Below are 16,017 nucleotides of genomic sequence, written 5' to 3' on the forward strand. Positions count from 1 at the left end.
CCATTTGCTTTCACGTTCGCAGCCGCACGGCCGCTTTGATGTTTGATCGCGATCACTTTCACTTTCGCGGCCGCACGGCCGCTTGTTTCACATTAGTTTAACCTTCCAAAGCTCACCATCCATTTTAAGAACTGGCCTAGCTTTGTAGTCACAAAAAGTTGTCAGGTTTTCTTTCTAGTGAAGGTGCTTCGTTGTTTGACATCTGTCAAGCACTTACTGCTTTGCACTAAAGCCGATCAGAAAACCACTGAAATCCAACAGATCGCTATGGCTCTATGGTGGTAAGTGAGAGAGACTCACTTCAATGCTCCAACCTCGGGTAAATGAGCACAGTTATTCGCCTTTCTCTTGGACAGAACTTCCAAAACGTGACTGCAGCATCCGGTGCTGGACGGAAGTAACCTCCGGCTCTCCCACGAACAGAGCCATGTCAACCCGCTTGGCCCCGAGACGGTTTCGTTCCCAACAGCTACAAAGATACATCCCATTAACTTGTTTCACAAAATTAACCATGTGCCAAGCATTCCTGGCTAATACTGGTTCCTCCGTATTAAACATCGTGGCTATTAGAAATCATACCAATGCATCAAAACTCCTACCAGGCAACACCCACCACCCAAGGCAACCGTATTAAGGTGCTGGCAAATGAGCCAGCAGGGCTTCCCAACACAAGCTCACTGCCCAACCAAATAAAGTAATAAAGCTCTCCTAAACTCCAAAATCAACAAAATACGTTACTCTGCGCCACACGAAATATCCTGCTCCGTGCCGTAACCATAGTTTACCCCCTTCCCCCCATAAACATATCCGGGCCGTCACTCACCTTGTCGGACAACTTCGTGTTGGGATTAGGCTAGCCTTCTTGGGACAAAAACTTTATTCGGAAATCTAACCACAGCCGTGACAAGCTGCAACCACAATCAAGGCCCTACCGGAAATTTGTATACAAAACGTGCTCAATTTAAAAGCGTGGCTGAGCTTGTTCATTTATGAAGCACAGATGGACAGAATGCAAAGTCACACCGGGTCACAAAACTGGGTTCAATCCATCGTTTTTTGCTCAGAACGACACCCCGGTTTGGACCAAGCCATATGCAAATCAGTCTTCACCAGGCTTTATGTGGGATATAAACTTCAGGGGGGTGTGGGATTTCAATGGGGCGCTACCAATGCAGTCACTGACGTGGCTTAAAACACCCAAGCTAAAACAAGCATTTGCAATGCAATAGGTCTCGCATTGCCGCGAGTTTGAGCTATTGGCATTGCACATAACAATGGCCTTTTATTTTTGATTTCTTTTTAAAAACATAAATAAAAGGAATTGTTATTTACAATACCAATAGCTTAAACTCTCGTAACTGCGAGACCTATTGCAATGCAAATGCTTGTTGCTATAGCGATAGAGCCCTTGGAGGCTCGCCTCCAGCAACACTACGCGCACCGTGGCCTGGCCTTCACCCCGGGTTGTACTGGTATCCATGTACATGGATTACGTCACTTTATATATTAAACATCCAACCGAGAACTTTGACCCCCCTCATTAGGGAATATACAAGATTCTGCAGGCTTTCCAGGATCACCAACAATTTGGCGAAATCAGTGATTTTTCCGCTCACGAAGACAACTGAAGTATTCCCTTCAACATTTCCCTTACGTGGGTGAGTGGTCCAATAAAATACTTGGGGATCTGGGTGAGTCGCAATGTGGATGACCTCTGGAGGTCTAACTATGGCCATCTAATGGACTGGCTGAAGAGCCGATGGCATGTTGGTTGAGTCTCCCATTATCTATGGATGGGAGGTAATCAAATTGCAAAGATGGTTGTTTTACCCAAATGTTTATATTTGTTCATCAATCTTCCGCTTCCACTCTGCTTGCGATGCCAACTTTGTTCCCATCTTGTGGCACTGGCATGGACTGGGAGGCAGCAAAGGCTCGCCTGTGAAGCACTCACTCTTCCTTTTGAGCAGGGTGGACTGGATGCACCGGACATGGATCTCTATTATAATTGTGCGCAGGAGCAGTTTACGTTCCACTGGTTATACCCTTCGAAGTTCATGGCCCACACTGCGCCTGAGCATGCTGTGCCCTGCCCATTTCACATGGTTTTATATCACTACCCATGGCGACCACGAGCGGCGCTTGAGAAGGCTGGCTATACGGTTTAGGAGTGGCATGAGCTGCGTAAGCGTGAGGGACTGGCTGTTTTGTCCGCCCCCTCAATCCCTCTGACTGGATACCCAGCCTTACCCTTCATACAAGATGTTGGTGCATGTGATAGGCTACGGCAGATGCAACTCACCACTATGGAAGCTGCGTTCACAGAGGGCTCTTTTATCATGCCGTAGCAGACTTTAAAAGGTTGCGACGCGACTGTTCGAAACAGGTTTACCTACTACCAATTGAGAGCGGCCAGGCATGCTCTTCATGCCTCATTCCCCACGGTGCCCCTTTCCCTACAGGTGCTTCAAGAACTCATTGGGAACCCCTCCGCGCGCAGGCTTGTAACTAGACTATACCTGTGAATGCAGGGCACTGCGCCAGTTCAGATTCCTACAGCACACCAGGCGTGGGAGAACTATATGGGCATTTTTATCTTTGAGGTCCAGTGGAGCGCCTTCTGCGCTTATGCAAGAGCATTATCATCCAATTATAGGCTCCGACTGGTGCATTTTAAATTCCTGCACTGTTTTATAGGACCCCGGAGCAGCTGTTTAAACTGGGGTTATTAGATGAGGCCAGTTGCGTTAGATGCTCAGAGCCCTACGCAGACATTATTCATTTGGCTTGGGAATGCCCTGGAATAGAACGATACTGGCAGTCTATTTTCAATATCATTGATGAGATAACAGGACTGTAGATAGAGCGCACACCCCTAGTCGCACTACTAAGCTATATTAAAGATGTCCCCCCAGATCTATGGATATTTACAGCTCTCTTGCTCCTTTTGGGCAAGAGGCGACGGCGATCTGCTTGAGTTGTCGCCCACTCCCCCGACTGAATGACGGGCTCAGAGACGCAACTTATTGCCAAGACCAGTTAACAACATATTGGGAATCAATGCCAGTCCGATCACACCCCAAAGATATCTGGTCGCCTCTTGAATTGTACCTGCGGCTGCAAGATGCCGCAATAGAGGAGTCCAACTCTCATGATGCTAAGCCGATGGAGATTTGTCGCACACCCCCACGAGCAGTGCCCTCAGAAGCGATGGGCTTGAGCGGGAGCTTGGTAGCCCTTCCCCGGCCCCCTCTGATGTACTGCCTGGAGATATCACTGTGAGAGAGCCTCTGTTACAGTGTGACTAATATCCCTCCCAACCATCTTTCCCGTGCTCGTTTCTTCCCCTACTCACCCTACTTTTTTTTTTTTTTTTTTTTTTTTTTTTGAAACCGTTTATTGCATTTTGAAAAAGTTACAGGTATGGGCCTACAACCACCCGGCCGGCCGCTAGAGTGACAAAAGCATATGACATACATACAGTAAGAGTCACTTGGCGGTGCAGATTGGTAAAACAGGAGACATCAATAGCGCAGGCCGCATAACTCCAAGCCGACAATACGGTTTCCTTTTATCAAGACAGAACAACACAAAAAACCACACCCGCAAGGCAACCCGCAATCCAAAGGGACGGCACGTGCTCCGTAAGTGGGGGATCCCAACCAGCAGCAAAACTCTGAAGAGGGGAATGGGAGTAGATCAGGGACTGGGGAACCACGTGCCCACGGCTGAGGGAGGGGAGTCGGCTAGGGGGACGGAGCTGGCGAGGCAGCCGGTAGCAGTGGCGGCTCACAAATACCCCCGCGGTAGGCGTTCCAGGGGCCCCAGATTTTCACCCACGCCCCAGGCTTACCCCTCGCCACATACACTACCTTTTCACGAAACATACACCAATCCATATGTTCTTTCCAGGCCAACACCGCCGGGGGCCTCTGGGATCCCCACAATTGGGCAATGTCACGCTTAGCTATCATGTATCCCAGAGTCACCCACCGCGTCTGCGGGACCGAATAGTCATTTGGTTCCCACACATTCAGCAAGCATCTCCTCGCTTCAGGCAACAGCGCGACACGCGTAACCACACGCAGAACCTCATGCACACCACGCCAGAATCGCTCCACCTTTGGGCACTCCCACAGTATATGCATGAAAGTTGCCAAAGCACCACAGCCACGCTTACACAATCCGTCACCAGCAAAGCCCATACGTAGAAGCCTTGGCCCCGTCACGTAAACCCGGTGAAGGATCTTAAGCTGGACGAAGCGAAGGCGAGCCGGGATGGCCACCTCCTTCGGAGAGGCCACCGCGGAAATCCAATCCTCGTCGTCCAGTTCCAGCCCGTCGGCAACCCAGGCCTCGCGGAGACTAATCAGCAGGCACGATCTGTCGTTGATCAGTTTTTTATATATAAGGGAGATTGTGCTGTCTGGAACATGGCCATCCAGCACTCTGTCCTCCAGGGGGGAAGACTCCGGGATGGACGCGACATCTGGAAAGACGGAGCCCAGCGCGTGGCGGACTTGTAGGTACCGAAAGTACTCACTGCCTTGCAGCTGAAACTCCGTCTGCTGCGTCTCAAAAGTTTTGAATCCCCCCCTCGTCCAGAGATCTCCCACCGTGCTGATTCCGATCGTGTCCCACTTCTCGAAGCCCTTCGATGTCCACAGGGAGCCCAACCTCTCGGACGCATATAGCGGTGACGCCCGGGTCAAACGGTCCTTCCACCCCATAGCTGCATTAGCCGCGTGCCAGACACGCACCATGACACGCGTCGGTCCCGTCAGACGGGAGTCGGGCGCGCCAGAGTAGAGCGCTCGATTGTAATCGCCACCGGGCAGGAGCATCTTGTCCATTTCAAATGCCGGGTTCAAGGCGGGCCCGTAAAGGCCATGATTAATTGCAGCTAGTTGGGAGGCCCAGTAATACCGTTTAATGTCCGGGAGGGCGACCCCCCCATCGTACCACGGGAGCGTCAATTTAGCCAGAGCAATGCGCGGCCTCCCGTCCCAGAACAGGCGCCGCTGGAGGCCCTCCACCTCACGGAAGTAGCGCGCCGGAACCAAGTCCATAGTGTTCTGGAGGGCGTACAGAAAGCGCGGCAAGGACATCATCTTAAACAAGGCCGCTCGGCCAAGCGGCGAAAGCGGCAGACGCCGCCAACGCGCAACGTCCTCCTTCAGGCGCTGGAGGGGGGGTAGCAAGTTCCGCTCATAGCGGGCCTCCGGGTCTAGAGTAATATATATACCCAGGTACCGGAACCCCTGGGAGGCAATCTGGATCGGGCAGTCCCGTGGTAGGGCCGGAGCCTCCCCGGAAAGCACATATACGCAGGATTTCGCCCAGTTGATGACGAGGCCTGAGTTACGACCGAAGGAGCGCAAAACATCAACCAGGACAATCAGCGATTTACGCGGGGAGGCGAGATACAAAAGGATATCATCGGCGTAGAGGGACACGCGGTCCTCATGCTCGGGGGTCCAGCGGAGACCACGGATAGAAGGGTGCCACCGTAGCCACTCCGCCAAGGGCTCCAAGGCCAGTGCAAACAGGAGCGGCGACAAGGGGCAACCCTGACGCGTGCCCCGCCCCAGCACGAATGGGGCCGAGACTCGCCCATTCACCACCACCTGCGCCAATGGGCCCGAATACAACAATTTGACCCAGCTAATGAATCCCGGTCCAAATCCAAATTTCGCCAGCATCGCCCAGATGTATGGCCATTCAAGCGTATCAAACGCCATGGTGGCGTCCAAGGACGCCAAGATGGCCGGCTCCCGCACAAACGGGACACGCGCGAGCACCCCGTGCAAGCGTCGCAGATTAAGAGCCGTGTTGCGGTGGGGTATAAAGCCAGATTGGTCTTGGTGGACCAAATCGCCCACCACGCCGACCAACCGGTTGGCCAACACCTTGGCGAGGATTTTAGGCTCCGCGTTCAAGAGCGAGATCGGCCTATAGGATGTGACCCGCTCACGGGGTCTCCCCTCCTTGTGGATCACCACGATTGTGGCCAGACGCTGGTCCGGCGGGAGGGAACCCTGCGAGTGGGCCGCCAGGAACATCGCGCGCAGGTGGGGCGCTAGTACATCCGGGCGTAGCTTATAAAGCTCGATGGGGATACCATTGGGGCCCATGGCCTTGCCGGATGCAACCGAGCGAATAGCCATGGCAATTTCGTCCGAGGTGGGAGGAACGTCCAGCAAATCCCTGTCCTCCACCGTAAGGGAGGGCAGCGCGATGTCCCGAAGCAGGGCATGGGAATCTTCCTCCGAGCAGGGGGAAACCGGGGAGTACACCTCGCGGAAGTAATCCGCGAAGCAGGAGACAATGGCTTCCGGCTCGGTGACACACGCACCATCCATCCTCTCAATCAACGGAACCACACGACTCGCTCTCTCCCTCTTATCCAACCACGCAATCAATTTGCCAGCCTTATCGCCCACATCATACAATCGCCCCTGCTGCTCTCTACTGAGGCCCCTGGCCGCCTCCGTGACGAGGGCCCTATAGGCCGCCTGCTTGAGGTGTAGAACATGCAGCTTGGCATCCGTTACCCCGCTCCCCAGGTCACCCTCCAGTTCCGCGATCTCGGCCTCCACCCGGGTCACTTCCTCCCGCTCGCGCCTCCGGGCATGGGAGATAAAGGAGAGGGCCTCCCCTCTGAGAACTACCTTAAAAGCCTCCCACAGGGAGATGGCCGAAGGGACAGACCCCACATTCTCGTCAAAATATCGCTGTAAGGATTTGATCAAGTCAGCACGAATGGTGGGGTCGCGCAAATACCATGCATTGATTGGAGCCACCCTGCCCTCCCCCCTCGGGAAGACATCGAAATGTAACAGCAATGGGGAGTGATCCGAAATACCCCGCGCCAGATGGCACACCTCCCCCACCCTCCCAGCATGGGCCGCCGGGACAAGGATGTAATCAAGCCGCGAGAGGCTACCATGGGCACCCGAGTGGAAGGTGTATTGCAGCTGTGCGGGATGCTTTAGTCGCCAGCAATCCACCAGGCCCAGCGTGTCTAAAAGGCCGGACAGCCACGCCTGTGCCCGGGGGAGGTCCCTAGGGGGATGACGATCCATAGACCCAGAAGCTACCGCATTAAAGTCCCCCCCAACCACCAGCAGGCCACCCGGAAGGTCCAGGAGGAGGCGCCCCAGGTCCGCAAATGTAGTAGCTTGTAACCCAGGCGGGACGTACACTGATATAAAAATAAACACTCTACCCTCCATTCTACCCACCAGGACAGTGTAGCGTCCCCTCTCATCATGGCGCACCTCATCAATCTCCAACGGGAGCGAGTTCTTGATCATGATACCCACCCCCCGCGAGCCCGAGGTGAAGCCCGAATGGGCCACCAAACGATAGCCCCGCCGATTCATTGCATGAAAGGAGTTACCTATAAGGTGTGTCTCCTGCAGGAAGACAACATCTGGTGAAATACGTTTCAAGTACTGCAGGACCACACCACGCTTAATCCTATCCCCCAGGCCGTTAACATTCCATGACAACACAGTCAAATCCCTACCCCCCATCGTACGTAGAAGCAATCAGTCGTCCCCCACAGAGCATCTTGAGAGCAACAATACAGTAGCGGGTTTGCCTTGCGGTGCAAACAAACAACACACCCCCCCCACCCCCCCATCCCAACAGAACTCCCCCCTCCCTGCACCCCTGCATGAGCCCAGACAGCCCCCCCAAAGTGCAGTGTGCCTGTCGCCCCATAGATGAAAACTAACTAGTCCCCCAGAGGAGGAGGGAAGCCTCCGACAGACCCCGAACGACCTCCATAGGAGGGGAACATATACGATCAATAAATGGTAAAGGAATGTTGTCCAGAGCAAGGCCTATTATTCACCCCTCAATTCTGATCCGGCGGGCCCTCCCCGCTGACCGCACCCCCCCACCCCCTCGGCCCCGATCTCCAGGCAGAGTGTCCAACCAGTCCCCAGCCGCCTCGGGCCGGTCAAAGAAGTGCGTGCGACCATCCACCTCCACCCTCAGCTTAGCTGGAAAAAGCATTGAGTACTTAAGGTTCAGGTCCCGTAAGCGACGTTTAACACCGAGAAAACTCAGTCTCTGCTTTTGGACCGCCGGAGTAAAGTCTGGGTAGAAATGCACATCCATGTTATCAAGCTTGACCGGTCCCTGTTGCCTGGAGGTCTGCAGGATAGCGTCTCTGTCCCGAAAGTTAAAAATCCGGGCAATGAGAGGCCGTGGTGGGGCACCGGCCTTAGGTCTGCCCCCAGGGACCCGGTGAGCACGTTCCACCGCAAAAAGCTTACTCAGCCCCCGGGGCTGGAGATGGGTAAGGATCAGTTCTTCCACAAAAAGATCTGCCGCCTCCGCCTCTCGTCCCTCCGGCACCCCCACAATACGAACATTATTCCTCCGGGCCCGACCCTCGGAATCCTCCAGTCGCCGGTCCATCAGGGCGCTCGCCTGTCCGAGCCGGCGCACCTCCTTCTGGAGGGCCACCACATCCGTCGTGAGGCTCGTTGTAGTGTGGGCCAGGGAATCGACCCGGTCGTTCGTTTTGGACAAGTCAGCCCTCACGAGGCTCACATCCACAAGGACCGAGTCTATTTTTTGCGCTAGGGTGTCGAAGCGCTGGTCCACCGAGGCCTTCATCTCTGCGATGGCGCCCATGACGTCCCGGAGGGTCAGATCCACCGGCTGAGCAGATGCCTCCGTCGGGCCCGCCGGGGATGTGCGCGATGTCTCCGGAGATCCCTTCTGGAGAGTGTAGCGGTCCATACTGTTGGATTGGTGCGCCGGGCCACGGCGGGTCGTCTTCACCTTCGCCCGGTCGCCATCTTGTTTGGTAGACATGCTTGCTCTCCTACCGTCGTGCCAATCTCCTCGAACGGGCCGATAAACCAGTTCACGGGTTCCGGGGGGGGGGGGGAGGGCGACCACTGGACCGCAGGACGACCCACAGCCGGCGGGCCAGCCGGGCACCTGGACAATGCCACACCACCGCACCCCGCTCCGCAGCCCTACCTCGCTTGAGGGCAAGGAGGGCGCAAAAGCGAAAGTGAAAGCACGGGGTACGCGAGTCGCCCAGCCTTGCCCGCCGCTGTTGTTCACTTTGTCCCCGGATCGCCCCACTACTCCAATCCGGGGGGCCGGCGCGGAGAAGGCCGCAACTTTCGATCGGTGCTCCCACCGGTGTCCGGGGTCCGATTCGAACCCAAAAAACGGGTGGCGCCTCAGCTCGGGTGTACCGACACAGTCCCCTCAAAAAGGGCAGGATATCGCCAGGATTAATTCAGGAGGTCGCGGAGGTCCTCGGGAGCCTCGCACCTACGCGGCCATCTTGGTTGCGCGCTAGGCTCCTCCCACCCTACTTTTTGTGATCTTACTATATTGTATATTGCTGATTCAACTGACTACACTTGAAACTGCCGCTGCTATCAGTGTAAATTACCAATCTTGATTATTGCACAATGCATGGTCTCTATAAATGTTCTTCATTGAAGTTCGGTATTTTCTCTCTATGTATTTGAGTTGCAAACTTGATAAAAAATAAACATGCACAACTGTGTTCTATAGGACATGGGAGTAGACGTCTGGCATTCACTGACCTCCGAGCAAGGCTTGTAGGGGAGAAAAACCAGTTGCCAAACAACTCTATCCATTTTGACTTACAAATCCTGAAGAGTGGCAGGGAAGGTGGGGTGATTGGCTTCACTTGTGGAAGTCTGTACCAACAAACTCTCAGTTATGGGAGACTGTCTAAGAAAGGCTGAGTTGCCCAGTGCTGGACAATGACAAGCAACCTGGTAATTAACAAGTGGATCTGAAAAAGGTTTTTCCCAAGTGCAAAAAGGGTATAAGAGAGGGGGGCCTAATTGAATGGAAGAGGTTCTGAGGGAGCCTGACCTGGCTGAAGTACCTCAGTTAAAACATTAGCTTTCACCTCCACAGTGGGCAGGTCTAGATCAAAGACTTATGCTGCCCTGCGCATCACAGATGTGAAGAAGACGCTTTCCTCCATAGCAGGGCCACGAAGAGAAAGACATATAAAGAGAAATATTCAGATCACTGGCATATTGGGAGTTCTTCATGGCAGTTTTCCTCATCATATTGTGGGATGTAATCATCCCTTTCATCATAATTGTCATTGTTCAAGTCAGTAACCAACGGTTGAGCAGCGTTCGGGCCCTACCACGTGGCAATGGCAATGTGTCAGAATCAGAAGAATTCCCTGTTGGCTGCAAGCCAGTCGGAGCCTGTCCCTGCCTCAGTCGAGATTCTGGTGGATGCTGCTCATAGTTGGATAGCCCAATGGGCTGCAAAGCCTACTCCAAAACTGGTGGCGTTGATGCAAAGGGAACCAGCGCAGTGGGTGGTGCCAAACCAAAGTTGACACAGTTACTGAACTCGATTGCATTCAAGGGGCACAGACTGCACTGAAATTTGACTGGAGGCCTCAGCGGATCCTTGGACCAAAGACGGGACAGAGATAACTGGTCAAGGGACAAAATGCATAGCATGCCCTCTCTAAATGCCTCTACTTGCTGTGACGTCATCGACAGACCCAGAAAGTCAGGGTGAACCAGGACTAGACTCTGAATCTACTCTGAAGGAGATCAGAAGCGAGACAAGGAGGCACACGTGCAACCTCGCACCCTCTCTGGAGCCCAAAAGTGGCTGGTGTGGGCAGATTCTCGCTTTAACTTCACATGCTTTTTTTCTGGACTTACCTGAATACTTCGATCACAATGAAGATCAGCCAAAGGAATTACTTCAGCAACTGAACCATCCTTTTGAATTCGACTGGTCATGCAGTTGAGTCTTCCTAAATCTGGCAAAGTAAAGTCTGGCCTCATGGTCCCAGGTGGTTTTCAGATTCATCTGGCTGCATTCATCACAGGCGTGATGGCCCCAGGCATCAAAGAGAGACTTTTGTGAGGGTCCGTCACAGACATCTGTTTGCAATAGTCACTATACGATTCGAACCCTGTTGTTTTAGGGGTTGACATTGTCCCTCGCACACTGGTGGATTTTGACAAAAAATGCTTTGAAAAGAAGTGAGAAGCTTCAGATTGACGTCTGACTGAGCACAAAAAAAAACCTAACATCAGCTTGCATGTGAGCCATATATACCCGGCTCCATTCATCCCTTCTGGTGCACAACGACATTGGCGCAGAGCTGTACAACACAATCTTATAGCGCACTAAAGTCCTGCTTGAAAGTTTCAGGATCCAGTCTGACGCCTAGGAAATGTTCCCAAGGTGAGAAATCGAAAGTTAGAAGTATCCATCAAAAACATTAATTTGTTTGATCAAGCTAATAATCTGCTCCATGAAGCTTGGTTGATTAAATACAAACATTGTTATCCTATCAAGACACAAGTAGGAAGAGAGACAAGCAAACAAAAAGAGGAGTAATTTATTATTTTAAACACACAATTCAACCAGGGTTAAAAATACAGTTCCATTTTTAATGAGGCATGCATTTTCTTGTAATATATTTTTGTTCTTCGATATTATAAGAGATGTTATTCATTATAAGTGATGTTATTTGGCTAAAGTCCAAGAACAAATAGCTCAAATCAGAAGACCTCCACTGCATTTTTGAAAATCATTGCTAATGAACTATGGACGGATTTTCCATCTACACCAGTATAAAGTACTTGATCTAAGACATCATTTTAAAACTTAACTATGATCAGTAAATTCCCCAAGCATATGTTTTAAGATGCACAGGAGAAGCAGATAGGTGCAACAAAGATTTGAATTGAAAAACCACAGGCTGCAAATCCCAAATGGATCTAAATATAATCTAAGGGTTCCCTTTTGATAAAGTGAGATTAAACTTCACTTTGGAAATTATAATACGGGTTCTATACACTACACTTACCCCTTCAGTCACTAAAATGCCACATTAGACTTATGTATCCACCAGACTGCTTTATTAGATTCTAAACGAATCTCTGAAAGATATCTAAAAAGAAATACTTCAGATCTTCAAAGACAAAAATATAACACCACGTGAACGCTGAGGTTAAGAAGACCAACACAGCTGTGAGGACAGAAAGCAACATAAGTTGCAGCTCAATACCTACCATTACAAAATATATTTAATGTTACAAAAATGTAAATATATTTTAAAATAAAATTATGGTACATTTAATTATATTTTGATAATCTTTAAGTTACCTTGTGTTTTTTAATTATTACTTACGCTGTAAGTGAATGAGCTGCTTTGGCATCTTAAATTCTCCAGGGTATATAGATTCATAGTAGGCAATATTACTTTCTGCCTCTGGGACTGGAATAACCATATTATCCCTCTTCTCTCCATATACCTGCTGTGCTGAAATAGCTCGCTGGAGATGATGCTCCTAACAAGAAAAAGGAAAAATACGTATTTTAGAAAACTATATGTGTGAAAATAACTCCATTTATAATAGACAGATCGAAGTAGTAGTGCAGTAGGAAACATCCTTAAAACTGTTGAGTTTATACATCTAGGACTGCAGTTAACTTTGTGTAAGCCAACTGGAACACAACATGAAGTATTTAATTGCAATAAAGAGAGAACATCCAGCTGTTTTTGAGCAGACCTTTCAAAATTTAGCAATACTGCAGGAAACTTTTGGTTTACTGCAGACCCGTGACAGACAGGTTAGGAAATACCGCAGACCCACAAATAACTTCATGACTAATTAGTCAAACTTGGAATTAGGAAGCAGATTTGTTATTGTCACTGAGGTTCTTGAAGTGCCTGATATGAACACACGTGAATTCCACTATGAAAGGAGTAGATACTCAACTCAATGAGCCGGAGATGAGCTGGTACTTCAGGTTTAGAGGCAAGTGAGACAAGCATTGGCAAATCCAATAGGTTTCGCCTATGTGAGGTATTAGCTTTGTCAATGTCTTTTGCCATGTTGTACAGCAGCACAGCTGCTGTGCAGTATGGCCTTAAGTTTAAAAAAAAGAGGGGGAAAAAAACACCACAACATGGCCAGCGCTTTCCACATGAGATATTTATTTACATTTTTGGGAGGGAGGGTGGGGAAGGGTACAAAACAGGGAGGGTAAGGCAACACAAAATGCATAGGGGAAAAGAACAGTTATGATTTAGCCAGCGGTGTCTGCGTCATAGCGCTTTTGTTGTTATGATCGAGGTAAGGGGGCCAAAACAGACAACTGGGGGAGGATGAGGTCAGGGAAACACAGACAACGAAAGGCAGGAGCAGGGCAAGCTATCACAGACGACAAACTGAGAGAAAGGGTGGGGACAAAACCACATGGACAAGGAACGGAGGGAGGGCAGGGTTGAGCCTACACAGACAAGGAACGGAGGGATGGTGGGGGCAAACCAACACAGACAATGGAAGGAAGGAGGGCAGGTGGGGGCAGCAGACTGGATAAGACAAACATGTGGAAGAAGTACACAAGGAAGCCAAATTAATAAAGACACTCAAAGATAGAGTGCTTAAATCCAAAGAAAAATGAAGCGTCTAAAAACATACCGGAGGGACACAAGTGATGCGTCCATACTCCAGGCGAGGGTAAACAGGAAATGAAAGAAAGCTTAGGGCAGCTGACCAATAAGAAAGAAATCAAATAAGAGTGCAAATTAAGTCAACCAATGATAAGCAATTAGCAGTCTCCAAGCCCACAAATAAAAAACAAAAGATCGTGCAGAGTGGATGTGGGATCTAGGCGAAACATATAAAATAGAAAAAGAGTGCTGTACCCACAACCTGCAAATTGCAACCTACAAGGCCACTTCGCAGAGAAGAGTGGCTGGCCCCAGATAAGGCAGAGAGATGCAGGTCTGTGGTTGCGTATATAGCCGTCTTTATTTCAGATTAAATTTTTTTTTGCCTAATCATGCTTTTTGAGGCCTAAATCAAAAACAGACGTCACTAGAATGTCAATGTTTCTGGCAGTAGAAACATTGAAATCCATGCAGTTAAAACGTCATATGCATACAAAGATTTGTAAATGGTTGCAAACCAAAGCGGTTTCTAATATTTATGACACAAGGTCGCTATGTTTAAGAACGCACATCAGTTACATTAGCATGCTAAAGGTGTTGTCTAAATTTGACGTATACCTTCCAAGGATGAGCATGTTGTCTTTGATTTCATAGACATGAATTCCAAATGACCATCTCTGGTGAATTCCTAAATAGCTTGATAATGCAGACAGGTTAGGTTATTTGCATATACAAAGTCACGAAGGAAAACCAGACTGTCAAAATTAGCTACCCTGTCCTTTTCTGCAGTAGTTCTCTTTTCAATAGTTAAACTGTCTCAACAGGTCTAATAAGTGGATGTGGATGGTCTGGAGCTTTCAGTTTCTGAGCCACTGTGTTAGGACAGCCAGCAACAGATACATTTATTCACCATAAAGTGGGTTCAGATTGGGGCGTGGAGTAACAAGACTTCCAAACAGACATCCTTTCCTTCACCTCGAGTGTCCTCAAACTGGTTCAAAATGCAATGTTGAAAAACAACACTAAGGAAGAATAGATGTGGAAAACAAAGTTGTTCATACTCAGGGAGGTCAGTAGCAATTGAAACATTGACCCCCACTTAACTTCACTGCTATGATTAGCAATAATACACAAGGTGGACTGACTGTGAGGTATGAATGAAAAGCGCTGCCACAAAAACCTCATAACATTGAACAAGATGCTCTGTGTCTGCTTGCACTGCACAGTGTTGCTAAGTGTGCGCCAGAGCGAGATGTACAGAGGCTGAATCAGTCGTTCCTCTTGATGAGTGGAGGTGAGAAACTTGTGAAGCAAAGGAAATAATGAAGGTATGTGGATATGAAGGAGAGTGATAGCAATGCACGCCGGAAAGGTGAAAGACCTATTTGAAGTCACCTGAGATCTCCCCTAACTTGGCCTGAAAGTGCATGGCACCTTTGAAGCAAATGCGCTGCGTGTAGCACCAAGCGCGGGAAGACCATGTTAAGTCCCGCATGAAAATGTAAGGAGGAGGTGAGCCGGATGAATAAACTGAATGTAATAAAAGAGTGGTGTACATGTTGTGAAGAAGGGCTGCATTGTGCAACTGACCGAAGGGCCTAAAGACTGGCTTAAGAAGAAGAGGAGACACCAATGAGAGTACACAATAGCGTGAGAGGAGCTGTAACGTGACAAGGGAAACCTAAGCAATGTACTGTCAATGGCAATAAAAAGCAGCAGATGCAGGCCTACACCTGGTTGCACTACGGCATAGGAGTGACACAAAAGTTAGCAGTTACTGCAGCCAGCTCAATAGAAGGGTTTTTTCGGAGAAAAACAGGAAATGTGAAAAGCAGTCAGGAGTCGATTACAGCCGGACAAACAAAAGTTGATGGCGACGAGGAGAGACAACCCCTTGTATTCCCAGGCTAGAGGTGCCTTAAATACACAAGCATTGGCATAGCCAATAGGTCTCGCCTTTGGAAACTAATACTTGTTTAGGCAGAGATAATTACTTTGTGTTTGTTTTTAAGTTGTGTGTATAGAAGTTTGCAGTATGCAGAAAAGTTATAATAAAGATTTGTGAGAAGCATTTTTGTTACCTTAGATATGACCAAGAAAGTATTATGTACAACAGAATGACTATATTAAAAAAGTATTAATTATAATTCATGACTTCAGCTTCTTTTGATGTTTGATTGCTGGCAACTTGAATCTGCCTGTCCCAATGGTTGCTTATTATGGTTTTTATTGTTAAGGGGTGGGTATAAATAACATGAGAGTGAAGGTTAGTTAGTTAGTTAGTGAGAGTTAGTTAGTGAGAGTGATACAATTAGTTAGTGAGAGATTTAGTAAGTTAGCGAGAGTGTGAGAGTTAGTTAGTTAGTGAGAGTGAGAGAGTTAGTGCATGTAATTGTGAGTATGTGAATACGTGCATTGGTGTATACATTTGGCAATGCGTGTTTGTGTTTCAGTAAACTGTCTATCTACATATACTTTACCTGCGTGATATTTTTGTTGTCTGTATTCTTGCTACAATATTTTTATGCCATGATATTTTGGGCTCATTATTC

The 16,017-nt window shown here is 49.3% G+C and overlaps 1 protein-coding gene across 2 annotated transcripts in view; it reads right to left on the reverse strand.

Moving 5' to 3' along the window:
• The window catches only part of EPC1 (enhancer of polycomb 1), a 1,219,015-nt gene that overhangs the window by 965,568 nt on the left and 237,430 nt on the right, over positions 1-16,017 (reverse strand). For both annotated transcript variants that reach the window (XM_085631852.1, XM_085631851.1), the window contains exon 2: positions 12,197-12,356. In XM_085631852.1, coding sequence (XP_085487978.1) covers positions 12,197-12,296 — 100 coding nt within the window. In that variant the 5' untranslated portion in view covers positions 12,297-12,356. The remainder of the gene's footprint in view (positions 1-12,196; positions 12,357-16,017) is intronic.

This window comes from Triturus cristatus, chromosome 10 (assembly GCF_964204655.1).
Source record: "Triturus cristatus chromosome 10, aTriCri1.1, whole genome shotgun sequence".
Classification (NCBI taxonomy): Eukaryota; Metazoa; Chordata; class Amphibia; order Caudata; family Salamandridae; genus Triturus; species Triturus cristatus.